We start from the raw sequence: 25,373 nt of genomic DNA, 5'->3' as shown, positions 1-25,373 counted from the left end.
GAGGATGGGCTGTCTCTGTCATTTGAAGAACGGTGTAGGACAGCTACAGTGACTGAGACCAGCCCAATCTCTGTCTCTCACACATCCCATGCTCTGGGTGGCCTGTACTAACCAAATGGAATGGAACCCTGGCCTTGCCCTTCGAGATGATGAAAGGTGACCACAGAGGACCACCTCTGGTTCACTGTGAGGATGAGGGTGGCTTCTTGGGATGGCCCATCATGGAGCTATTCCCCATTTTCTTTACTCCACTGCCCAGAATGGTCCAGGGCTGAAGTTTTTGCAGCTAGCACAGTATCCCTTCGGACATCCCAGTGTCGGCCCTCATCTGGCAGCTCTGGCCGGATGGTGTAGTTGACCACCAGTAACGCGGGGCCACGCGCAGCCTCTCTGAGCACTTCCTCTTCTCTTTTCCCAGGAGCCGGGGTTCCTGACTGCCTTTGAGTACAGTGAGAAGCGGAAGATGGTTTTCCACATCACCACTGGAAGCCAGGACTTTGAGTGCGCCTCTCCTTCCTGTCCAGCTGTGGGGCCTGGTCCCGGGAGGGCCGGGATGTGTCTCCTTCCCTCTGTCTTGTGGCCACTTCTTTCGTAGATGCTTTCCTCACAAGGGCCTAGGATATTTTCAGCAAGCAGCCAAGCCGAGTAGAAGTCCCAGGCAGATTGAACAAAAACCAAGACCCCCAAGACAGCGGGAGTCGTTCTAAAATCAGGCTGGCTTTCATCTCAAGGGTCTTTGTAGAGTTCCTTTGACTTGTTGCTTCTATTCCCAATTCACAGACCAAGTTTTTAAGTGGCTTGTTTTAAGGAATTTGGTTTTTTTAAATAGGTAATAGATTGAAAGGACACACTTTGAAGAGTCTAAGCCATTTCCCCTTTTTGCTCTCAACAGGCTTAGCTCCTCTTTTTATCTTAGAGGCAGTAGGTGGCACAGTGGACAGAGTGCTGGGCCTGGAGTCAGGAAAACCTGAGTTTAAATCCAGCCTCAGACACTTACTAGCTGTGTGACCCTAAGCAAGTCACTTCCACTTCTGATTGCCTCAGTGTCCTCGTCTGTAAAATGGAGATAATAACAGTGCCTCCCTCCAAGGGTTGCTTTGGGACCAAATGAGAATACTTGTAAAGTGCTTTTCAAACTTTAAAGGTAGTACCAGTTATGATGTGGGGATGCTAGTTAAAATTATTATAGAATTGACTTTGAAGGCAGTTATGTGGAAGATGGGCGACGCTTATTCAGTTTGAACCCAGAGGGTAGAACAGGAGAATAGGTCTAAGTCGTAAAGAGGTAAACTGAGGCTCAGTGTTGGGAAAAACTTGCTAATGGTTAGAATAGCCTAAAAGTGGAGCAGGCAGCCCCGGCAACGGGGGTCTTCAAGGCTGCCCCAGCCATCGCAAGGACCTTCTTCAGGTGTCAGCTGGACTCTTCCCTCTGAAATGACCTGACTCTGGCCTGAGTAGAGAGGCTGACCTGCTTAGCACAGAAGTTAGTCTGTCTGAGTTATCCCAGCTTATATTTACATCGTGCTTTACTGCTGCAGGGGACTTGGTCTCCGTTTTCCAGCTGAACCTCCTTACATCCTGGTGAGCTCAGCAGTGGGAGCACCATCACCCCCATTTTAATTTTTTTTTTTAATTTTTAGGCAGTTGGGGTTAAGTGACTTGCCCAGGGTCACACAGCTAGTAAGTGTCAAGTGTTTGATCTGAGGCCGGATTTGAACTCAGGTCCTCCTGACTTCAGGGCCGCTGCGCTACCCACTGTGCCACCTAGCTGCCCCTATCACCCCCATTTTAGCAGAGGAGAAAACTGAGGCTCAGAGAGATTGGAGACGTGGTCACCAGATCTTTGGGCTGCTGAGTGACCGAGCCCATTCTCAGCCCGGGTTTTTTCACTCCAAGTCCAGAGCTCAGATGCAGTCTTAGTAACTCGTGCAATTTGCTGCTCACAGATTTTAGGATATTCATTTTTAAAAATACTCACACACACTGACTTTTGGAAGCATGCTGTAGATTTCAGGGCAGCTGCAAAGTCCTGTTGACCTCCGAGTCCCGTCAGTCCAACACCAGCTGGGGCTCTAGAGAAGGGTGCGCCATGGGCTCCTGTCTGTGGTTTGGAAGGAGGGTCCGCAGGCCGGGGACGGTTATTCGTCTGCCTGTCCATACGCAACACGGCCCACGCTCTGAGCAGCCCAGGCTTCCGCTAGCCCGTGGATGTGCCAGCCTCCGTGGGCTTAGCTCCTGCCCCTTCTTGTCACACGCCCCGCTTCCCTTACTGCCTAATGCTTGCTTGCTTTCTGTTTCCAGTAAGCTGCTGGGGGGCGGAATCGAAAGCATGGCTATCACAGAAGCTTTCGGGGGTGAGTGAAGCCGTCTTGTTTTGATGTGATTGAGCCGGCTGGGAGGGACTTTGGAACAGAGGAGAACAGGGCTGGGAGGGACTTTAGAATAGGCTCTAGAGCTGGCAGGAACCACGTCAGAACAGAAAATGCCATCCCTGCGAGGAATACCGAACATGGACCATCTGAGTCAGGAAGGTCTTTAGAAGGTGGAATGTCACAGACGGCTCGTAGAACAGAGGACATAGAAGTGGAAGGCACTGACTGTCAGACATAGGATGACAAAGGCTGCCTCCTCCTGGAAGCCTCCCTGGACCCCGCTAGTGCTGAGGTTCCCAGACTGAGCTGAGACTCCCAGTTCCCCAGCAAACTCACAGCCATCCTGTGGGAGAGTTTACATTTCCAACCAAACTACTTAATAAGCAGAAATGTTTATATATAGAGATATAGATATAGATATATATGTGTGTGTGTATGTGTATGTACATATATGTGTATATGTATATCTATGTATGTATGTGTAGATAGATGTATATATACATACATATGTACATGTATACACACATGAATATATGTATATGTATGTGTACATATATACATATATTTGTTTGTTTAGGGGCACTATGAAATAATTACCGAGACTCTAAGGGCGCTATGAAACTTGAAAGCTTAGGAGCCTCTGTCATAGCTGAAAGATCGCCCCCCTCATTTTCTGGGTCTCTCTTTTGCTCCCTTCACTTTCTCCTTTGTATTAGAATTTTCTATGTGTGTACTGTATTCTTACCAGTAGAACTTAGCTTCTTAGGGGTGGGGTTTGTGGCTCTTTCTTCCTTCCTTCCTTCCTTCCTTTCTTCCTTTTCTTTCTTTCTTTTTCTTTCTCTCCCTTCCTTCCTTCTTTCTTTCTCTTTCTTTCTTTCTTTCTCTCTCTCTTTCTCTCTCTCTCTTTCTTTCTTTCTCTTTTCTTTCTTTCTTTCTCTCTCTTTCTCTCTTTCTTTTTTCTTTCTTTCTTTCTTTCTCTCTCTCTTTCTTTCTTTCTCTCTCTTCCTTCCTTCCTTCCTTCCTTCCTTCCTTCCTTCCTTCCTTCCTTCCTTCTTCTTCTTTCTTTCTTTCTTTCTTTCTTTCTTTCTTTCTTTCTTTCTTTCTTTCTTTCTTTCTTTCTTTCTTTCTTTTTCCTTCCTTCCTTCCTTCCTTCCTTCCTTCCTTCCTTCCTTCCTCTTCCTTCCTTCCTTTTTTCTTTCTTTCTTTCTTTCTTTCTTTCTTTCTTTCTTTCTTTCTTTCTTTCTTTCTTTCTTTCTTTCTTTCTTTCTTTCTTTCTTTCTTCTCCCCATCACTGAGCATATGGTGCCTAATGTATAGTAGTTACTTAAATGTTTGCTGAACAACATGTTGAATTAAGTGCACGTAGAACTTGGAAAATCAATAAAAATCATGTTCAATATTTAATAATTAAATATTATTATAGCAATAATATTTAATAATAAACCAACTCTAAGAATTTGCAAGGCAAGAAACTGAAATAAAAAATCCTTTTTTGCTATTTAGCTAGTACAAGAGAGGGTCATCCTTGGTTACATTAAAATGCAAACTCATTGCTATGGTAGGCCATTATAAGATATTTAGGAAAAGACAATTTGCCTTAGTATCTTTCATTTTTTAAAAAATTGTATTTCCCTGGAAAAGAATATATTTTTCCCAGATTACTCTGGAAGGTAACAGACTATATAGGTCTGATTTTTTCCTTAATATTAGGGAATGTATATTTCCTAGAGGGCCGCTAGGTGGCACCATAGTGCACAGGGCACTAGGCCTGGAGTCAGGAAGACTCATCTTCCTGGGTTCAAATCTGGCCTCACACACTTACTCACTGTGAGACCTTGGGCAAAACAGCCAGGATATGTACCAGGAGGCTTGCTGTCACTCTCAGAAACAGGTCCTCCAGCTATGTGAGGGTGACCGGAAGTGGGGGTTCATATATGGAGAGATCCTTAAAAAGAGATCAAAGTCGTCAAGGAGTGGACCTGGCAGAAGAAGAGGTCACTCTTGTTCTCCACCCGCCACTAGTTCCTTATCTGACCACATGCAACAGGTTGAGCTGTGGCCGTGTTCAGTGTAGCATTCATGGAGGGGAGAGGAATGCCACCCCCATGGAAAACACTAAATAAACGCAATTTCTCATTGTTATTTTTTACTAGGAACGTGTATGTGCTTAACTGATAAAAGGATTTGGGAGCAAAACCAATCACTATTGGACAAGAACGATTTACAAAAGAGGATGCATTCTTATACATGATTAGCTGAAAAAAAATCTCACTTCACTAATACTCAGGCGGATCCATGACCTTGTCAGTTTGGGAATCCGACATCATAGATTTCAACCCATCCTCTCCTGCCAAACCTATGCGTCTCTTCTTTCCTGAACTTGTCACAGGAGGCTCCACTCAACATGCCGGGGGTCTCCCTCAGTTTCTCCTAATATCAGCAGGGCACCTGTGGAGTGAGCCCTCAGACCATCTTCCTGTCTCCTCTCACCTTCTCCATGTAACCATCTTCTTTTCTATTTCCTCGATGACATCTTTTACTACTGTTCTGTCTGTCCCTTCCTCTCCTTGGAGACTGTTATATCACCTGATAGCTACCATATAGCAACACCAATAATTCATTAATAATCAGAGAAATTAAAATAACTTTGCACTCTTCCTTCATACCTATCAAATTAAAAGAAAACTGAAAGAGACAAAACAATACTAGTAGAACAATGGGCACACTCATACATTGCTAGTGGAATTGCAAATTGGTAGAATCTTTTTGGAGAGCAGTCTGGCAGTACATAGAAGTCACCAAAAAAATTCATGCCCTTTGGCCTAAGAATCTCATGACTGATTATATGTCAACCAATAAATATCTACTCTGGGCTATATCCTGTGTATTACCATGAAAAAAAGACATTAGTTTAAAAATAGATTAAGAGGAATTAGTGCTAGAAAGAACATTAGAGATCATTTACTTCAACTCCTCATTTTATAGATGATAAACTGAGGCCCTGAGAGTTTTAAGAGTAATACCCAAAATAAGCAGGTAGCCCGCAAGGCTAGTATTTGAATCCAGAGTCTCCTAGGGACTCAGTTTTCTCATGTGCAAAACTTGAAATTGGATTAAATGATCTCCAGGCCACCTGTGACCCTCTAGGCCCTTAGGTGTAGCCCTCTGACTGAATCCAGACTTCACAGAACCAATGCTCTTCATAAACAGATTTGGTCTGTAAAAGGCCCTTGATGAATGAGGGTTGATAGAGACATGACAACAGTGATGATATTCATGTTATAGTCTTGGCAGAAATTTCTGGGGGTTAAAAAAAGTGCCCATTTTTCATTAGTTCTCTTTCTTTCACAGAATTTCGAACAGGAAAAACCCAGCTTTCTCACACCCTCTGTGGTAAGTAGCTGTCTTTCTGCTACTTCCAGGACAGTCTTGATTTCACAAAACAAACCTTATGAAAGCACTATCCTTTGTCAGGCTGAGTCCTTGTTTGGGCTGTTCCACATAAATGTTACATCCCTAGCAAGTTTCTCTAGTTGTGGCTGTTCCTCCCATTCCAGCCCTTCTCCTCTCCCCACCTCCCCAAAGACCAGTCAGAAGAGAAATGTTCCTGCTCTCTTGTCCCCTGACTCACATCTGGGAGGAAGGATAAGCGTGTTCCTTCCTCCTTCCTCCCACCCCCACTGCGGCCACATCTGTACCTGTGTTCTGCCATCATTACTGGACAGTCTTCTCTCTGAGGTTTGTGACACCTGTCAACCAGTCCCTAACCTTGTCTCTGACATCAGCTGGCCCCCATGTCCCCTTCCTGTCCTCCTCAATGACCTAGGCACCTAGCTCACAACCCCTGCTGTCATTAGCCTTGGTGAGCTCACGGTGATGAAATTAGAAACATTTGAACTCTTGGAGAATTAAGTTACTGAAGTAGCCTGTTTCGGTAAGATTTTTGAGGTGGGGAATGAAGTGATAAGAAGTTGCCTTTAAGGATTGTTGATCTGACAGGGGCATATAGAATGGGCTGAAGAGACCCAGGCTAGGGCCGGGTGGGAAACCCAGGTGGGACTCCGTCACGGTCTGGACGAGGGGGGTGGCAGTAGTATTGGAGCAAATAGGACCAGGGAGAGACATGAAGCATTTCAGAGGGAAAACTGATAGTACCTTGTGGCTGACTGTAGAGAATGAAGACGTGGGGGATGTCAGTTATGAATCAAAGGTTTCTGGCCTCAGGGGCTGGTATCCTTGGTCAAGACAGAAGGTCAGGAGGGGGTGCTAGTTTGGGGCAAAATATGTGGCTTTGATTTTCAGTATATAGAGTTCAGTTTCTAAGTTTATCTTATCGCCTTGTCTTAGTGATTAGGACATCAGAAATTTGTTGTAAAAAACTGAAACTGTAGTGGTGCCTTTAGATGCATTGTGAGAGGCCAAGAGACATAGGGGCAGCTAGGTGGCACAGTGGATAGAGTGCTGCGGGGCCTAGAGTTGGGAAGACCCGAGTTAAAGTCTGGCTGTGTGACCCTGGGCAAGTCACTTGACCCCGTTTGCCTCAGTTTCCACCTTTGTAAAATGAGCTCGAGAAGGACATGGCAAACCACTCCAGTATCCAGAAAACCCCAGATGGGGTCACGGACAGTTGGATATGGCTAATCGACTAAACAACCACAGCAAAGAGACATAGTAGATGGAGAGCTGATCTTGTGTCCAGGAAGACCTGGGTTCAAGTGCTGCCTCTCACACATGCAGACTGGGTGAGCTTGGGTAAGTCACTTAACTCCCAGTGCCCCTAGACAATTCTCTCAGACCATAAGTTGCCCAGAAGGTGCAGATCTTCTTTAGAAGAGGGAGCGTCCTCACATGGGAGTCCCCTCTGCTGATTCAATCACAGATTTAGCCACAATCCTTGACGTCCTCCACCAAAGTCTCCCTCTTGGAGGGTGATGTGACCCTCCCCCCACCTCCTCCAGGCTCTGGAGGCTTCGTCATCCTCTCCACAGACTCTCTATGTCCTGTCTGAAAACTGGCCTAGCCAAGGGTAGAGGCCCGTCCCCGCATTGGCCTCTGGAGGATGGTTTTCTGGCCACAGGCCCTTCCAAAGGCTACTAGGTAAAAGGGAAGGAGGCTTAAGCACCTGCTCCAGCAGGGTGGTCCTGAGTAACATGATCTATATTAATTGCCCTATTTAGATCCGTTTCAGGGCATAATTTTATGCTTATAGTATTATTCACAGATAGACAGTTAGTCATGTTGAAATACCGTTGTTCTAGAGAACCAAGATAGGTGAGCCTCTCCTTCTGGGGCACGAGGGTCTGAGGGCCCAGCGGGATGATGGCCCCCGACAGAAGGCCTGCTCTGTAGAAACTAGGAGATGGAGTGAACCTCAGTGAACCTCAGCTGAAAAAAGAAAGCACACGCTTGCTGTTGAGCTCTGTGTGTAACTCGCTTCAAGTCCGTCGCCCAATATTCATCTTTGTTCTTGGTTTTCTCTTGTTCTACAGTGACAGCTCAGCTTCCAGGGGCTGGAGGCTACCCAGGAGGAAAGGTGATCTTCATCGATACGGAAAATACTTTGTAGCCTTTTTTTTTTTTTAAACCGGGCTGCTGGTGTAATTCGGGAGGGTAGGAATGCCTTGAGAAAGGGGGCATCTTGTTGGGAATGTCTTATACTGGTTATCTTCCCACACATTCCAGGCAGCAGGTAACAGCGGGTAGAAGGAAACGTACTCACTGGCCACGCCCTCCGGTCCCTCTGGGCCCCAAAGAGGTGCTGTTTTCAACTTGCGACATTTGTGTTTCAGTGACAGAAGGCACAGCACAGGAAGAGGTGTGGGCAAGTGTTGACACCCCTTGCTCCTGGCTCTGGGCTTTGGTGACGCAGATGGTGGCTGCCTTAGAGGCCTTACCCCTCTTGGAGGTTTCTCACTCATCTTTTAGAAAATCAGGAGCAACAAAGACCCCACACACACATATACACACACGCATACATACACACACCTGCCCCTGCCCTCCTGGATCCTTTCGTGGCTGCCTCATCCCTCTGTAGGGCTGCGTTCCAGATGTAACCACAGTGATCATGGAAAAGATGATTTGCAGCATCCGGGCGGGTGGACACTGCCCCCAAAGCTGGGCCCGTGTTCTTTGGCCACATCCATGAGAGGGGGCCTGCTCTGGCAAACCTGAGAGTTTCCCTCATCCCTGCTGTCTGTCACACAGACACCCAGGCCCTAGCCTCATCTCACCTCCTCCTTCCAAAGACCCAAAGGGCCTGGGCCTCTGTATTGAACCTCAGAGCCACAAGTTATCCTGTTTTGCCATTGAAAAATCAGGCCTAGGGGCAGCTAGGTGGCACAGTGGATAGAGCACCAGCCCTGAGGTTAGGAGGACCTGAGTTCAAATCTGGCCTCAGACCAAACACTTGACACTCACTAGCTGTGTGACCCTGGGCAAGTCATTTAACCCCAATTGCCTAAAAAAAAAAAAAAGAAAGAAAAGTCAGGCCTGTCTCATGTGTGGCACCTCATAACTGCCATCCCAACCTCAGGGGCTTTTTGTATCTGAGATCCAGAGGCAGAAAAACCCTCAGAGTCCATCTTGTCCAACTCCATTATTTTACAGAGGAGAGGAAATGAAATAATGCAGACAAACCACTCTGCAAACCATAAGGCGGGGTATTTATTCATGGGAATTAGCAGAGTGACAATAGCAGCTGTAGTTTCAGCGTTTCTGATTGGAGGACCTGGTTTCTCTCCTGGTAAAATGTAGAGCAACATCGGTCCCAACAGGTGGACTTCCAAGGTTGTTCTCAAGAATAATTCACCATTGAATGCAGAGAGCTTGGCAGGTCCCCAGACGCTTGTCTCCTCTCTGACCTCATCAGATGGTCATTTCTGTGGATGTCATGTGTAGATTGGAAGAGCCTGGTGTAGTCCAAAGCGCGTGGCAGGGGGAGGCAGAGGCCTGGTCTGGAAGCCTGGCTCTGCCTCGGGCCCTCCTGGCATGGCTTTGGACCTTCACTTCCTCATCTGTAGAATGAAGGTTGGCCCGGCTGACTCCCAGGGGGCTGTCCAGCTCAAAGTCTCTGATTTCAAAAGTGAACCAGTGTCAAGAACGCTGACTCGGAGTCAGGGCACCCTAGTCTGAGTCCCAGCCCTGTTCCATGCTACCACTCCTATCTGTGATGTCTTCTCTGGGCCTCAGTTTCCTCATCTGAAAAATGGAGAGTTGGATTCGATGGCTTCTGAGGTCCGGCCTGTGTAGACGATGTCAAGCTGGTGAATACGAGCCCCACAAAAATGCCAGGAGGAAGGACTGTTCCTAAGGACAGGCAGGAGAACTAGGTTCACCTCCCACCTCTGACCCTTAGCTGTGTGACCTTGGGCACTCCCTGCTTCCTGCACTGAGGACTCTCTCTGGATGTCACCTCGGGCCTTTCTGACCCACTTAGATTTTCTTTTTGCTTCACTTTGCCTTGAATTTCCGGATCCTTAATTCCAACTTGGGCCAGCCGTCCAGACCGTCTTCGAGACATTGCTGACCGCTTTAACGTAGACCACGATGCTGTCCTGGACAACGTGCTCTATGCCCGCGCTTACACCAGTAAGATCCTTATCTCCCCGAGGCACGAGCTGTGTGGCTATGCGCAGAGCGCACTTGCCCTTCCCGGGCCTCTGGGTCCTCAGCTGTAGGACAGTAATTACTGCATTCTCTCCCTCCCACCTAGGGAGAAGGGGGCTAAAGAGCAGACAGGCTTTGTTTGTCCCCTGGGGACAGAACGAGGATCTGGAGAGGGGGTTAGCACAGAGACAATTTTAAGAACAACTTCCTAACAGTTAGATGTGTCCCAGAGCAGAATGTGGTGAAGTGGGCTCCCCCTCACTGGGGTCCTAAACAAAGGTGGAATGTCTGCTTGTAAGGACCCCTCCCAGGACAGGGTCTCTTGACCCTCTGGGGGTCACAGAGCCTTCCCAGTCAGTCTGGCGGAGCGTGGCTGTAAAGTGAAATGTGGAGGAAGCTGAGTAGCCACAACAGCCCAGAGACCTTTGGGACCCCCTGGATTGAAATCCCGACATCAAAATCTGTCAGAAAGCCAGGTGCCCAGGCTCAGGCTCAGCCCACCTGTCCTGGCCAGAGGCTGCTGAGGTCGCTCCCAGGCCTGCATTTCGGAGATTTCACAAATGATACCAAGTGACACTGACATCCTATTTCCGGGCTGGCCGCCTCCCCAGAGCAATGGGAGCTGTTATTATTCCAAACGTGGCACCACTAATTGACCGTGTGAGCGGTTCTCATCAGCAGCCTCTGGCAAGGCAGCTCCAGGCTTTGGCCCTCAGTTTCCTCCTCTGTCAAATGGGGGAGATAAGGACCTTGGCACTCAAAATGCTATGTAAATGTTCCGGCAGGATGGAAATGGGTGTGGCCCTCCTTTTTGTGCTTAGCACTTAGTAGGTGCTTTACAATGTTTGCTGATTGACTTGGTGCTTTTGAGTTGTTTCTGGTGGAGCCGCTTAGCAGTTAGGATTGCTTGTCATTTCCCCCACTTCTTCTGGCCAGCCTGACCAGCCTCGGGTCCTAAAAGGTACCCAGATGGTTTCAGCCGCTTGAAGTAGTAAATCAAATTATTGACCTTCTTTTTGAAAAATGCAGCATGTGTGGCTGGTGCAGAGGCTGAGGGGGAAATTGTTCCACGAAGGGGAGAGTTCTTCTGGCGTGGGTCTGCCTCGCCAGGGTGGGGGCAGTGGGCTTCTCTTAGGTCCTGAGACTTTCCGTCGCTCTCTTTCGCACCAGGTGAGCATCAGATGGAACTGTTGGACTACGTGGCTGCCAAGTTCCACGAGGAGGCTGGCATCTTCAAGCTTCTGGTATGGGCTGCCCGGCCACCGCCCCTGCGCCCCGGGATTCCTTCCTCCCTTTCTGCTCATTCTTTCTTTCCCGCCCCCAACCCCTGCAGATCATCGATTCCATCATGGCGCTCTTCCGTGTGGACTTCAGTGGCCGGGGCGAGTTAGCGGAGCGGCAGCAGAAATTGGCCCAGATGTTGTCTCGACTTCAGAAGATATCAGAAGGTGGGCGACCTTTGGGCCAAATGGATCAGGCCACTCTGCATCTCTGGGCCTGGTTCTTCTTCCGTGCGGTTAGAGGGTGGGGCTGCATAATGACCTCTAACATTGGCTTAAAGCATGCTTTCCCTGTGTTAGTCAGCTTTATTTTGTCGATTACCTCTAAGCTCTGATTCTGTGCCTTGCCAGAATAACAACAATAATAGCTAACACACCGGGCCTGGAGTCAGGAAGACCTGCGTTCACATCAGGCCTCAGACACTCGCTAGCCGTGTGACCTTGGGCAAGTCACTTACCCCTGTCTGCCTCAGTTTCCTCATCTATGAAATGAACTGGAGAAGGAAATGGCAAACCCCTCTAGTATCTTTGTCAAGAAAACCCCTAATGGGATCACAGAGAGTCAGACACAACTGAGAAATGACTCAAATGTATACAGTTCTTTAAAGCTTGCAAATTGCTCTTTGGAGGCAGCTCCCCAACCCTGTGAGGTGGTTCTTTCTTATAAATGGAGAAACTACAGCTCAGAGAAATTAAGGCAGGGAGTGTCCAAAGTAGGATTTGAATCCAGGTCCCTGCTGCTGCCGCCGGGTCCTGCCGGATACTTCCCGATGAGGGATAGTATCTATGTGTTCACCAGGGGAATTTCTCCTGGGATGGGAGCCTAAACCCAGGGAGATTACCCCACTGTCTCTAACCTCTCAGCTTGCCTGGCCTCAGGGCTTCAGGCCCCCAGCGGCTCCGCTGCCCCTTTCTCTGTGCAGGCTCATTGGTGCCACAGCCAGATTTCCTGTGTAGGAGTTGAGCACCACCTTTCTTGAAATAAACACTGAAGATGCAAATGGTGACACGTGTACGAATAAGCCCATTTAACATGGTCTCCTGTCCTCAGAGAGGCAGGGGAGGGGTGCTGCTGTTCCAAGCTCAAGAAACAATAACCCTAAGCCTTGGAAAGTGACCCCTTCCCTGAGGTTTTTATTTTTTGTTCCTTCTTGCAGAATACAACGTGGCTGTGTTTGTGACCAATCAGATGACGGCTGATCCTGGAGCAACTATGACGTGAGCTCTTTCCTTGCCTTTTCTCCTGAGGGTTTACTTTGGGAAAAGTGAGTGGGTAGAATGAGGAACAATAGGGCTGACCGCCATCCATCGTCGTGGCACTGTGATTTCATTGGTGAGCTCGCTGCTGGAGGGATGCCCCTCCCTCACTTTCCAGACAGTCTGGCTGAGTCTCTGTCAGCCTGCCGTCTATTGCTGGGCCTCTCCGCCGGCTCCAGCCAGCTGGTCCTCAGGGGATACACAGAGAGACAGGCCCTCGCCAGGTGTGCACTGGCAGATGCTTCTGAGGCAGCGGTTCCGAACCTGGGGTCCAGGAGCTTTCTAAAAAAATATTTGGTTCATTATATTTCAGTACAATTGGTTTCATTGGTAATCTTCTGTTGTATTGAATGCATTTAAAACCATGATTCTAAGGAGGGGTCCCTGCCCGAGGGGTATAGCCAGGACACAAACAAGGTGAAGAGCCCCTTACCTAGAGCTTGTCCTCCGCTAGCAGAGCCTTCTAGAGCCCAGGACCACCTCTAGGCCCTGGAAGGACCATGCACACAGTGGGACTACTACTGGTTCAGCTTGCAGCCAGAAATACTGGGGGCATATGAATGGTCCTCCGTGAATAACAGCTCACATCTCTGTGGCTCTTTAAGGTTTGCAAAGAGGATCATATCTCATTCGATTCCCCACAAATAGTCTGTGAAACGGGTGCTCTTATCATCTCTGTTTTACAGATGTGGAAACTGAGGCTGAGAGATTAGGTGACTTGCTTAGGGTCACATAGTCAGTTAAGCGTTTATTAAGCACCAACTGTGTATCAGGCCCTGTGCTAAGCATAGCTGGTAAGTGTCTGAGGCAGGATTCAAACCCAGGTCCTCCTGACTCCAAGTCAAGTTCTCTAGCCACTACTTAGTGCTGCCTTTGTCTGCGTGCAGGCAGGGATAAACATGGGTAGAATCGTCAGTCTGGGTGCCAACACTAAGAATCGAGCATGATGGGTCCTGAGGATGCAGCAATGTGGTATATTGGAAGAACTGAATTCAAGTCTTTCCTCTTGGAAACTGACTGTGAGACCTTGGGAAAGTCACTGACCTCTCTTTGCCTCCTCAACTTCTGAGTCATAGGAGGCAGGGGTGGAGGGTGGAAATTCTCATAAAGGGAGTTTGACAAAAATTATGAAACCTTCCTGATTTCACATGTATCTTTTAATTAACCTTCTGTACAACTCTGGGTTGTATAGTCACATTATTTCAAAGCTAAAGAAATAAACTAGCAAGTGTGAGATGGAATGAAATATTCAAAGGACATTTGCTATGGTTTTGTGAATTCCATAAGCTGTACAGAAATGGGCTGGTCTTGCAAAGAAAATATTTTTTAAAATTCTGAATTTAACAAATACCGACAGAAAAAAGAAAATGTACATAGGCAAAGTAGACCAGAAAAAAGAGGGTTGTATGTAAAGACACAAATCTCTCACATGCACTTGCTTTTTTAGAAGTATGCTACCTTCAAAGCCGTCCTGCTTATCTGTGTTCCTTGGGAACTGGAGTTCTCTTGTGTGCATTTGTACAATGCCTCAATGACCTTCTTTTCTTTGTTTTCTTCATTTTTGTTGCCCCTTTCCCCCTAAATCCCCTCCCTAAATACAAAGAAAAAACAATTCTTCTAATAAGCATAGTCGAGCAAAACAAATCCGCCCAGTGACCGTGTCCAAAAATGTATATGTCCTTCTGTACCTGGGCTCTCCCACCTCTGTCTCTCAGGAGGTGGTACCAAGTTTCCTCATCAGTCCTCTGGCCTTGTGCTTGGTCATTGCATTGCCCAGAGCTCCCCAGTCTGTCCAGGTTGCTTTTCTTTACAGTGTCGTTTTTCTTGAATATGTTGTTCTCATTCTGCTCGCTTGGCTCTGCGTCAGCTCGTACAAATATTCCCAGGCTTCTCTAAAACCATCCTTTCATCTCTCTTATGTGGGTCAATCTTTCTGGCAGCTGTCTTCTACACTGGCCGTAAAGAGCACTGATCTTTATACCTCGTACTGGTCAGTGGATCTGTGCGTAAAGTTCTCTTCCACAGTGTTAAGGCCCTGTGATATTGATTGTAAACATCTTTTTACCATAGGATGAACTTTTCACAGAATTTCAGAGTTGGCAGGGAACCCAGTGTACCTCCAGTTCAGCTGATGCTTGGTGTGTGAACCCTATGTCCAACCAGTGGTCACCCAGCTTTTGCTTAGAAGCCTCCCATGAGGGGGCGCCCACTGCCTCCAGAGGCAGCCCATTCCGTTATGGGAGAGGGTGCATTATTAGGAAGTTTTTCTTGATGTCAAGCTTAAATTTTCCTGTTTGCAAACTTCCCCCCTGACTCTTGTTCTGTCCTCTGGGAACAAAGAGGACAAATCTCATGCTCCCTTGACAGGACGGCCTTTCCACCACTTGCAGACGGGTTTCATGTGCCCTCTTCCTTTGGCTATTCTTCCTGTGACACAGACTCCAGGCTCGTGACCATGCTGATGGCCTTCTTCTGGACGTGGGTGCCCAGAGCTGAGCACAGTACTGTAGTGTGGTCCAATGATCACAGGAGGAGCACCATCTCCTTCCACCACCTGGTAGCCATGACCCAAGACCCCGTGAGTTTCCTTGGCCACCACGTTACCTTGCTGATTCCTAATGAATTTGGAGCTCGCTCCAACCCCCAGATCCTTTTCAGGGAAACATCTGTCCAACCACTACTTCCCTCGTGCCCTCCTGTGAGATTAAGAATTAGAAAAAAACCCCGAAAACCCAAAACACTGAAAAAGTGAAAAGCAGGGAAAGAACTGGGTCATTTTGGAGATGCTAAAGACAGTGTTACCTTAGCAGAGAGCTCAAGCAGCTGTCCCGAAGGCCAAGGAAGTCCTCAGATCAGGCTTCCTGGTCTTCGGTCTCTGAAGAGTTAAGCCAATCTCCTTTATTTCATCAGGCTCCTTCATACACAAGGCACAAGGCGCTTTGCACAGAGATTAATTTTAAAACCTTCCATTTCTATTTAGCTTAAGGCTAGCTTTAAAAAGAGAAAATGACTCATTGGTTCAGGAGGAGGAAGTGAGCTGTGTTCAAATAAAGAAATCTAAGTGAAAAGCTCTTCAGGGCTGGGGGAAACTGTGAACAGGCCCCGACTGTCAGGATCCAGTGAGGCAGGGGATGAGAGCCACATGAGTCAGGTTAGTTAGGGGCTCCAGATTTCTATATTCACGTATGTTGTGTACAGGGAAGTATATGTATGTACAAACATGTACACGTGTGTGTCTACATATTCATGGCAAACTTAGAAAGCAAGAAAACCACTTTGAACTAATATGTAAAATAATAATTAATCAAAGGGAAATAGTGAAATGAAAGGGAAAGGGAAGGACTGAGTTAAGCCTAGGAAAGGGGAAGAAATTTTCAATGGAGTGAGCTAAGAGCAGGGCTAGAGAAGGTAACAAAGGCTAATACTTTTAGTGTGTGAACTGTTTATGAAATAAGATCTCTTTCCTCCCCCTGATTGGTGGGAAAGCCAAGTTCACTATAATTACTATATTTGAAATATATTAAATCACCATGATACAAAACCAACACATCTTTGACCAAAGCATACGACCTGCCCCAATCACAGGAGAAAACTCTGCCCAATTCAGATATTAGCACGATTTCGAATGTAGCTTGCAAAGATCCCCTCAAGGCAGCAGGCAGCCTCTTTGTTCCTCTGGCTGAGGAGCTCCAAGCTGCAGCTTGTCTCTGCCTGTCAGAGCAATCTCACTGTAATTGGTATGAGGCCCCAAGCACGCTGACAATAATTGAGGCTTATATCCCATGTATTATACTTGATGGCATGTCGTATTAAAAGGAACAAAATTACAGAGTCGAGTTGCTCCTGTGTGATCCAGCCAAGCAGTGGTTTCCAGGCAAGGCTTTCAGAGAAAGGCTTTGAAATGCCGCGACACAAACAAGGGGGTCCAGGGACAAAAGGTCAAATGACCACCAGTGTGTGAAGCCCCCATGGCCCGCAGGATGAGTGGTGGGCTGGACAAAGAAGCAGGAGCGGTGTTCCCACTGATTTTGTCTGTGTATTTCTTTTATGAACCCAAGTAGGAACATTATAATGTTTGGAGTCGCATAAGTAGGTAGCGACTAGGCAAGCTTATACAGACGCGATTTCACCAAGTTAAGGAATAGCGTCCGGGTGGTATGACCTAATACTTCAGCAGGCTGCAAAGGATCATTCAGCCAGATTCTCTAACCTGGGTGTCAAGGATCAAGCTACTGTGGATTTCATGCTGGAAGTCCCATCCATTTTCCAGGGTAAACTTTTGTGCCCCTCCAATGTAAGAGAAGAGGTAGGCTGTTACAGCCATTGTGTAGAAATACATACACACACACACACACACACACACACACACACACACACACACACTACACACTTAACAAACTGGAATAGTCTTCGGCCTTCCTTCTTCTTCCTTCCTTGCCATCATCCCCAAAGAGGAGAGAAGGAAAAGAGGGAAGATGGAAGAGCCATAGGGACAGGATGCTTTCTAGAGCATCTTTCAAGCACTCCAAGAGACAAATAGAATGCCTTTTAACCTTGTTCTACCCACCCTGAAGACCCTGGTAACAAGGAACTAGGAAATTTAAATTGTTATAATTTCAAGAAAAACTACATCATGCCAGAACCTGAAATGACAGCCTCCCTCCCCCCCAAAAAAAAATTAAATTGACTGTATCTTAAAGGATAGAAAGTGAAGACTGGACAGAGAGCCAGGTGCAGTGGACAGAGTGCTGGCAAGTCATTTAACCTCCCTAAGTCTCAGTGTCCTCAATTTTAAAATGAAGAAGTTGGCCTTGATGACCTCTAGGGTCATTTACAGCCCTAAATCCAGGATGCTATTAGTAATTTCTGAATCAACCACCAGTATACAATCAGACGTGTTAAAACAACGATACAAATCATCACCAAATTAGAAAGATGAAGATGAGAAGATGATACAGACTGGAATTACAATAGAGCCACCTGGACCTATTTCTATTTATGCTGGAAAATAGAACAAAGAAAAGGCTTTGACGAGACTATCACCATTTCCTCTGGAAGCTTAACCAATATAATCACTATAACAAAGAAGCCAAAAGAGCCCAGAAATCACCTTAGCTTGCCAATACTTGGTCTCTTTGCCAATCAGAAAAGCGTCACAGTCAAGGGAAATGCTGCGTTAAAATGTAAATTCGTTTGTGAAATCTTATGGAAGAGATGGGCCCCGTAGAGCCACATCATTCCAAGAACCCTGAAAGATGCAAAAGAGAAGAAAGGCAAAAACCAGGTGAAAATGAGGGGGGTCATCCAGCATTTCTGTAGCATGCCATTCACTTCTTCAGTGGCTGTGGAGCCGCCATGTTTGGGCTCCTAACATCTCAGAGCCCAGTGTGCTAAATGAGGAAGTGTAAATGGCCCTAAACAAGAAAAAACAGGAAGAGCAGCTTGGCCAGATCTCATACGAAAAAACTGTGCTGGAGGTAAAATCAATTTTGCAAACACTGAGGGGCAAATTCTGAAGATTTTGAGAGAGAAGAAGGTGCCAAACAACTGGAAGATGATGGATTGTATTATTATTGAAACAGGTGATTGATGGGGCATCAGTTACTACCAGCCGATACGTCTATTTTCTCACCTCTATGAAGAGCTTTGTGAAGACGATGAATGTACACATCAGGGGCATGAGAAGGAAACAGGCGGATTTTCAAACAGGATATCCCACAACAGACTGCATCTTTATGCATCCATATTAGATAGAAAGGTGCAGAGACTGTAAGATCACACTGTGCCTGTTGTCTCCTGATTATTTTTTAAAAATGTGACCAGTAGATCAAAGTGCTTCTTTAGCGGCTCTTCTTCAACAAGGTGTCTCCCACCTAGAGCCTTTTCCTAGTCCTCATCCTTCTGGACCTCTCTGCAGGGTTGGACACTTCCAACCCTCCTCTGCCTGTCAATACTCTCTGCTTTCTGGGTTTTCATGATACTGTTTTCTCTGACACTAGTTCTCTTGCCTATTCCCTCCAGTCTCATTGGCTGGACCATCATCCATGTCATGCCCCTTCTCAGTGGGTGTATCCTAAGGCCCTCTCCGGGGGTCTTCTTCCCTCTTTTGGTGAGCTCCTCAGTTCCTGTGGTTCAGTGATCATCTCTGTGCAGATGCCTCCAGATTTCTACATCTATTTCCAATCTCTCACCTGAGTTCTAGTCTGGCATCACCAATTTCCTATTGGGCATTTCCAGCTAGGTATCCTGTAGTCATCTCAAAGTGGCTATTTCTGAACCAGAACCATTATCTTCTCCCCCAGCCCCCCAAGTCTGTCCCTCCTTCTAATTTCCCTCTTTGGTTGAGAGTACTACGAACTTTCCACTTACCCAGGTTCACAATTTCAGAATCATCCTTGACTCCCCACTCCACTTCTCCCCCCGCCATATCCAGTCAGCCGCCAATTCTGTCTCTGTAACATCTTTCGTCTTGTCCCTTCTCCCCTCACACGGCCTCTGCTCCAGTTCAAGCCTCACTACCTTTTACTTGTACTATTGCAATAACCTTGCTGTCTCACCTCTGCAGGTCATCTCCACACATCAGTCCTTGTCATATTCATAAAATAGAAGGTTCCCTAGCCCACTTATCTTCTCCAAAAGCTCCCAAGACTCCCTGCTTTCTCTAGAAAGAAATGCAAACTTCTCTGGTATTTAGAGTCTTCTGCAGTCTGACTCTGGGCTGCCTTTCCAGTCTTGTGACACATTACTCCCCTTCAGGCTCTCTACATTCCAGCAAAATTGTCTTTACTTGCTGTTTCTCATACACAAAATTCCATCTCCCTTCCTCTTGCCTTCTTTTTTCGGTTGTTTGTTACAAAGCTGTTACAAAGATACAGCAGGACAGAAATACAAACATTCCCTGTCTCTCCCCAGCACCTGGGGCCTGCCTCTCCCCTGTACCCTCCTTGGTCCCTGGGGAGAGGTGCTCAATTTCTACATAGTGCCAACACCGCCAAGCTCATTTTCTAAGCGACATGGCGGCTGGATAAGTCAGTGTCTCGGCTACGCCTGAGCCGGGTTCCAAAGGGTTCCTCTGGGCCTCAAGGCTAAAAAAACCTGGCCAGTAAGTCAGGCAAGCAAACAACAACCTGGGAAAAGAGGCTCTACCTGTCTCCCATCCACACCAAGAGAGGAGTTCTGAAATATCCACCAAAGTGTTGGCCCCATCAAAGGGTTCAACATTAGAAACTGATAGTATTTAATCAGGGGAAACAGCATCTAAGAAGATACATGACCGTCTACTTTGCTGATGCCCTCTAAGGGTCTGGGACTTTTCCATCTGACTTGTAGCTAAAACCTTCCCTGTATGTTGCCTCCCACGTTGGACTGTGAGTTCCATGAGAGCTGAGCGGTCTTCACTTTCCTATTTGTATCCCCAGCCGTCATTAGCTCAAAGCTTTGCACCTGCTAAGTGCTTAACAAATGCTTCTTCATTCATTCACATAAAAATAACCCCTATTTAAGAGGTCATTAGCGGGGCAGTTGGATGGCAGTGGATAGAGCACCAGCCCTGGATTCAGAAGGACCTGAGTTCAAATCCAGCCTCAGACACATAACACTTACTAGCTGTGTGACCCTGGGCAAGTCACTTAACCCCATTGCCTAGCCAAAAAACAAACAAAAACAAACAAAAAGAAGTGATTAGTCATGGGAAGGGGCTGATGGGAAGTTTAGTAATTTCCAGTGCTTATGGCTAGCCAATGCCCTTTCTTCTACTGCCTGAGATGCTCACATAAATCCCTAGACAACTAGGCAGGAATTTTTAAAATTAAATTAAATTTTTTTGTTACATTTTAAGTTCCAAACTGTCTCTCTCCCTCCCTCCCCACCCTGCACTAGAGAAGACTACCATTTGATGCAGATTTATAAAATATATGTAAAATCATACACTGCCTGTTCTTGTTTATCAGTTCTTTCTCTGGAGGTGGATAGCATCTTCCTTCATAGGTCTTTTATAGTTGAACAATTCACTCTTTTAAAAGCGTTTATTTAACCCTAATTATATGCCAAACACTGCACTGAACACTGGGGATAGACCCTGCCCCCAAGCAGCTTACCTTTTTTTTTTTTTTGCCTTTTTGGTGAGGCAATTGGGGGTTAAGTGACTTACCCAGGGTCACACAGCTAGTAAGTGTCATGTGTCTGAGGCAGGATTTGAACTCAGGTCCTCCTGGCTCCAAGGCTGGAGCTCTATCCACTGCACCACCTAGCTGCCCCCGAGAAGCTTACCTTCTAAAAAGGGAAGACAACATATATAGGAGAGCAGGAATTGGAAAGGGACATGGGTCTGGTAGAGGATCCCAGAAGGCTGTGACCAGAGCTTGGAGAAGGCCAGGAAGAATCAGTGTCAACCAGAGACCATTGTCTAGGCCAACCCAGGCCTGAGCTGGACCATTTGAGGACACCACGCCCCAACCAGGGATGGACACTCACTGCCCCTTGAGGCCAGCCTTTCTATTTTTGGCCAGCTCTACTCCTGAGGACGCTTCTCCTTATATAGAGCTGAAACCGGCCTCTCTGCTACTCCATCTGCTGCTCCTGGGTCTGCCCCATGGGACCGAGCTAATGAAGTGTAATCTGTCTTCCACATAACACCCCTTCAACTGGTTGACAAAACTTTTTCCCACAAAGTTTTCTGTTCTAGAAGTGAAACATCCCCAGCTCCTTCAACTATCCCCATGGCTTTAGGTTCCTTCCCCCTCCTGGCCAGCCCTGGATATCATGTTCTCTGTGTGCTACTCTAGGAGCATGTGGCCTGGTAGGACGTTGGCCAGTACAGAGGCCCCCCGGTCTGCCTGGGGCGGGCGCTGTGCTCCTGTGGGTGCCTGGAGCCTGGTAGGACGCTGGCCAGTGCAGAGGCCCCCCGGTCTGTCTGGGGTGGGCGCTGTGCTATTCTAGGAGCGCATGGCCCAGTAGGAGGACATTGGCCTTTCAAGGGCTGCTGTGTCACATCGTTAGCGCATACTGAGTTAGGGTTCCACTGAAATTCCTAAATCGTCACTCTGCCCCTTGCTCTAATGTGCAATTGATTTTTTCTACTCAGATGTTTTCATTTATCACTGTTAATCTTTTTATAAGAGTCACCTCTTCCTTGTATGTTGAGATATTTTGGGATTCTGATTCTGTCCTCCCTCCCAATTCTTATCCAATATTTGATAAGCAGGCCACTCATACCTTTATCGGAGTCACTGATAAAAATGTTGAACAAGCAAGTGGGGTGTGATGGCAGGAGCACTGTGGCCGAGGGCCTAGTTTTGTTTTTATCTCCATGCTCTGTGCCTGGCCCAGAATGAGCATTAACAAATATTTGCTGAATAAATTAATGAATAGAGAGGTATAGGCCGGGTGGCTGTGTGTGGTCCCTCCCTGATGCAGCCTGAACTGGATTAAAATGTAGTTGGGAAATATGGGACAAAAGCAGTAAAGACACCATGAAGCAGAGATAGCATGACATTTCGAGTGACCTCTGTTTCTATTTGAGTTGATGCTGCAGGTGTAGGCCTGGGTGGCCTCCCCCAAAACAGAAAGAGCTCTGGATCTGGACCTGAATCCCAGCTCCTCCTCAACTGCCTCTGTGACTGTAGACCACTCAATTTACCCCTTCAGGCCTCAGTTTCCTATTCTGTAAAATGGGAAGGTTGAATGACCTCTAAAGTTCCTTTCCAGTCTAAGCCTATGAATCAGTCAATTAATCAGCAAGTATTCATTTTGTCATTTAATCATTTTCAGTTTTGTCTGACTTGTCATGACCCTGTCTGGGGTTTTTTTGGCAAAGATACTGGAGTGATTTGCCATCTCCTTCAGAAAGATGAGTCTTCCTGACTCCAGACCTGGCGCTCCATCCGCCATACCACCTAGCTGCCCCAGCATTTATTCAGCACCGACTACACGTCAGGCATGGTAGGCACTAGAGATAAAGTACCAAGGATAAAATAATCCCTGTTCTCAAGGAGTTTACATTCTACTGTTTGCAGTTCTATGAACAGAGGCAAGGACAGAGCCTTGTGGCACCCCAACTGAGAGTTCCTTCTGGGTTGATATTGTTGCATTAATTATTATTCTGAGTGTACCCTTTCAAGCCCCAGATCTACACCTGCTCCCTAAGGCCATCGTATGTTGAGCTATCTTTGTGGCCTTCCCCTCGTGTACAAGTCTGATGACCTTCTCAGAAAGGAAATTGGGCTAAATTAGGCATAGGTGGCAGTCACTAGCAGAAGACAGCAAAAGGATAGAATGAACTGAGAAAAAAGAATAGGGCCAGTGTCTGAACCATGAACACAGAGTCTGAGCGGGAGGAGGATGAAGCGGAGGAGTCAGAGAACAAGGATTAAAGAGATCAAAGTAGGGAGAATGGAGCTGCTGGAAGCGAGGGGATGAGAGTGGTGTTCTCCAACAGTGTCTGGGGCTTCAGAAAAACAGAGGAGGATGGGAAACAGAGTCAAGTCAGAGGTTCACTAATGACCCTGGAGAAATCTGTTTCTGGAGACGCAGGGTCAGGAACTACATCACAAGCACTTGAGGAGTGAGTGAATGAATGTTAAATAATTAAGCCCATGCTAGGCATGGAGCACTGGGCCTAGAGGGAGAAAAAGCAGGAAAGTCCCCTATCTGAGGGAGCTTACCCTCTGCTTTGGGGAGACAACACGTAAAAGACAGAGGCAAGGCCTGGAAGTGGTGAGAGTTGGACAGGTGGTCTGGATGGCCAAGCTCAGGGGTCCTTAGGTTACATAAATACATCAGATGATGGCGCAAGGGGACTCTGGGGGAGAGAAGCCGGGGCAGATGCTAAGGCCTGCAAGGGCTCAGAGGCAGTGGCAAGGCACGTGATCAGGTTCCTCCATTTCGACAGAAGATAGAGAGTTATTGATTCCCCCTTTCCTCCAGGTCATGTGCATGGTCAAGCAGTCAGGAGAGGAGGAAAGGCCAAGGGGAAGGGCACCTACCACCAGTCGTGTTGACTCTGAGATGGGCCAGGGGAAGGGTAGTCACACAGTAAAGGCATCAAAAACAGCCTCCTCTTCTTAGGAATTAAGTGGTGAAGGGGAGGAACTTGGTTCTCCTATCAGTCTGAATTCTTTGCCCTTCATCCATGCCCTCCCCGCCCTGCCCATAGGTGTATTCCAGGACATTATCCTGGGTCCTCTTCTCTTCTCTCCTCTCTGCCTTCTCTCTGTGGTCTCCTCATGGATTCCCATTAGCATCTTTATGCCGATGACTCCCAGATCAGTCCTAATCTTTCTCCTGAAGTCCAGGAAACTCCCCCGCATCACCAGCTGGCTACTAAACATTTTAAACTGGGCATTCTCTAGTCATCTCAACAGGGATATGGCCAAAACAGAGCTCATTATCTTTCTCCCCAAATTCAGCCCTCCTCCAAACTTCCCTGTTTTAGTCGAGGGCACCACCATCCTTCCAAACACCTGTCTTCCAGGTGGACATTTATCACCTCAGAGTCATCCCAAACTTCCCATCTTGCTCCCCGTGGCCAATCGGGTTCCCAAACTTGTGAATTTTATCTCTGCGGCATCTCCCACATCCATCCTCTTCTTTTTTCCCTGACACCACGAGCAGCCTGTCTGAGCCTCTCAGCACCTCTCACTTGTTGGAGAAGCTTCTGTGATGCTGCCTGTGATTCCTTGGTATTAGAGTTGCTTGCTGAGTGATTGTGATGGTTCTTTTGTGATATGGAAGCTCTGGATTTTGGCTGTTAACACTGCTGGGCTTTTTCTTTTATAATTCCTTTCGGGAGGTGATAGGTGGATTATATCTTTACATTGTCTTCTGGTTCTAATAAATATGGGCAGTTTTAATTTGTGATTTTTTTGAAATAGGGCATCCAGATTTTTTTTATAATGGTTTTCAAGGAGTCCAGTGATTCATAAATTATTTCACCTTGACCTGTTTTCCAGATCAGTTGCTTTTGATATCAGACACCTTATATTTTCTTCTATTTTTTTTTTCAATCTTTGGATTTTATTCTGATATTTCTTACTATCTCATGGAATCATTGATTTCTGTTTTGTTTATTTTAGTTTTCAGAGAGTCCATTTCTTGGGTAAGATTTACTACTTTCTCTTCTAAGCTATTTATTCTCCTTCCAATTCTTTTCTCTGGAGCAGAAGTCACACTTGCCTTCTCTGGCCATGGCAGCAGAATTCCAGAGTGGAGCCAAACCAGATCAAAATGTAATTGGGAAATGTTTAACAAAATAAATATAAATACCAGACAACATAGATAATGTCAATTTATGGTTTTCTAAGTCAGTATGCAGCTGGCAGGAATCCACTTCTGTTTGATTTGGATGCTAGCCTATAGCTTTGATTTCTTTTTTTTATCTCTTGCTTTATTTCTTCTAGATATTTGTGTAGTCCTTATGGAAAATCCTTTTTTTTTTTCTTTTGAGTCTCTACTTACGGTTGCTATAGAGTTGCTTTCTTCTTTTAGGAGATCTCCAGACCTATAATAACTTGTGGTACTGGTCAGGGTTTTTGTAGGTCTACTCATCTCTCCAGTTTCAGTTTCTGGACTGGGGCCTTGTACGAGGGTCAGACCATGCCCCATTCTGCACTTTTGGGTGAAGTGGTCAGGTTTCTTTTTCCATAGCCTATGAATCCTTGGGTTTCTACACTGAACTCTACTTCCTGGGGTTAGAATCCCTTGAATCGTCAAGGCCTTTTCTGTCCTTTAAGGCAGAGTGCAAGGGACCTGGAAGCCCCTGGGCATCTGGTCCGTTCCAGCCTGAGTGTTGCCCCTCCTGGGGCTTCCAGGAGCCTTTACAGGGTGGCAGCTCCCCTCTGGTAGTGCTGGGAGACTACCTGAT

General features: G+C 46.8%; 1 protein-coding gene across 1 annotated transcript in view; it reads left to right on the top strand.

Moving 5' to 3' along the window:
* Positions 1 to 25,373, top strand: part of DMC1 (DNA meiotic recombinase 1) — a 35,805-nt gene that overhangs the window by 6,679 nt on the left and 3,753 nt on the right. Inside the window, exons 4-11 of the mRNA XM_078150495.1 lie at positions 419 to 501; positions 2,302 to 2,354; positions 5,724 to 5,765; positions 7,862 to 7,934; positions 9,868 to 9,959; positions 11,148 to 11,221; positions 11,311 to 11,425; positions 12,415 to 12,475. Coding sequence (XP_078006621.1) covers positions 419 to 501; positions 2,302 to 2,354; positions 5,724 to 5,765; positions 7,862 to 7,934; positions 9,868 to 9,959; positions 11,148 to 11,221; positions 11,311 to 11,425; positions 12,415 to 12,475 — 593 coding nt within the window. The remainder of the gene's footprint in view (positions 1 to 418; positions 502 to 2,301; positions 2,355 to 5,723; positions 5,766 to 7,861; positions 7,935 to 9,867; positions 9,960 to 11,147; positions 11,222 to 11,310; positions 11,426 to 12,414; positions 12,476 to 25,373) is intronic.

This window comes from Phascolarctos cinereus, unplaced genomic scaffold, assembly GCF_003287225.1.
Source record: "Phascolarctos cinereus isolate Bilbo 61053 unplaced genomic scaffold, phaCin_HiC Scaffold_1;HRSCAF=81, whole genome shotgun sequence".
NCBI lineage: Eukaryota > Metazoa > Chordata > Mammalia > Diprotodontia > Phascolarctidae > Phascolarctos > Phascolarctos cinereus.
Note: the sequence above shows the minus strand (reverse complement) of the source record. Positions and strands in the feature narration are given on the sequence as shown.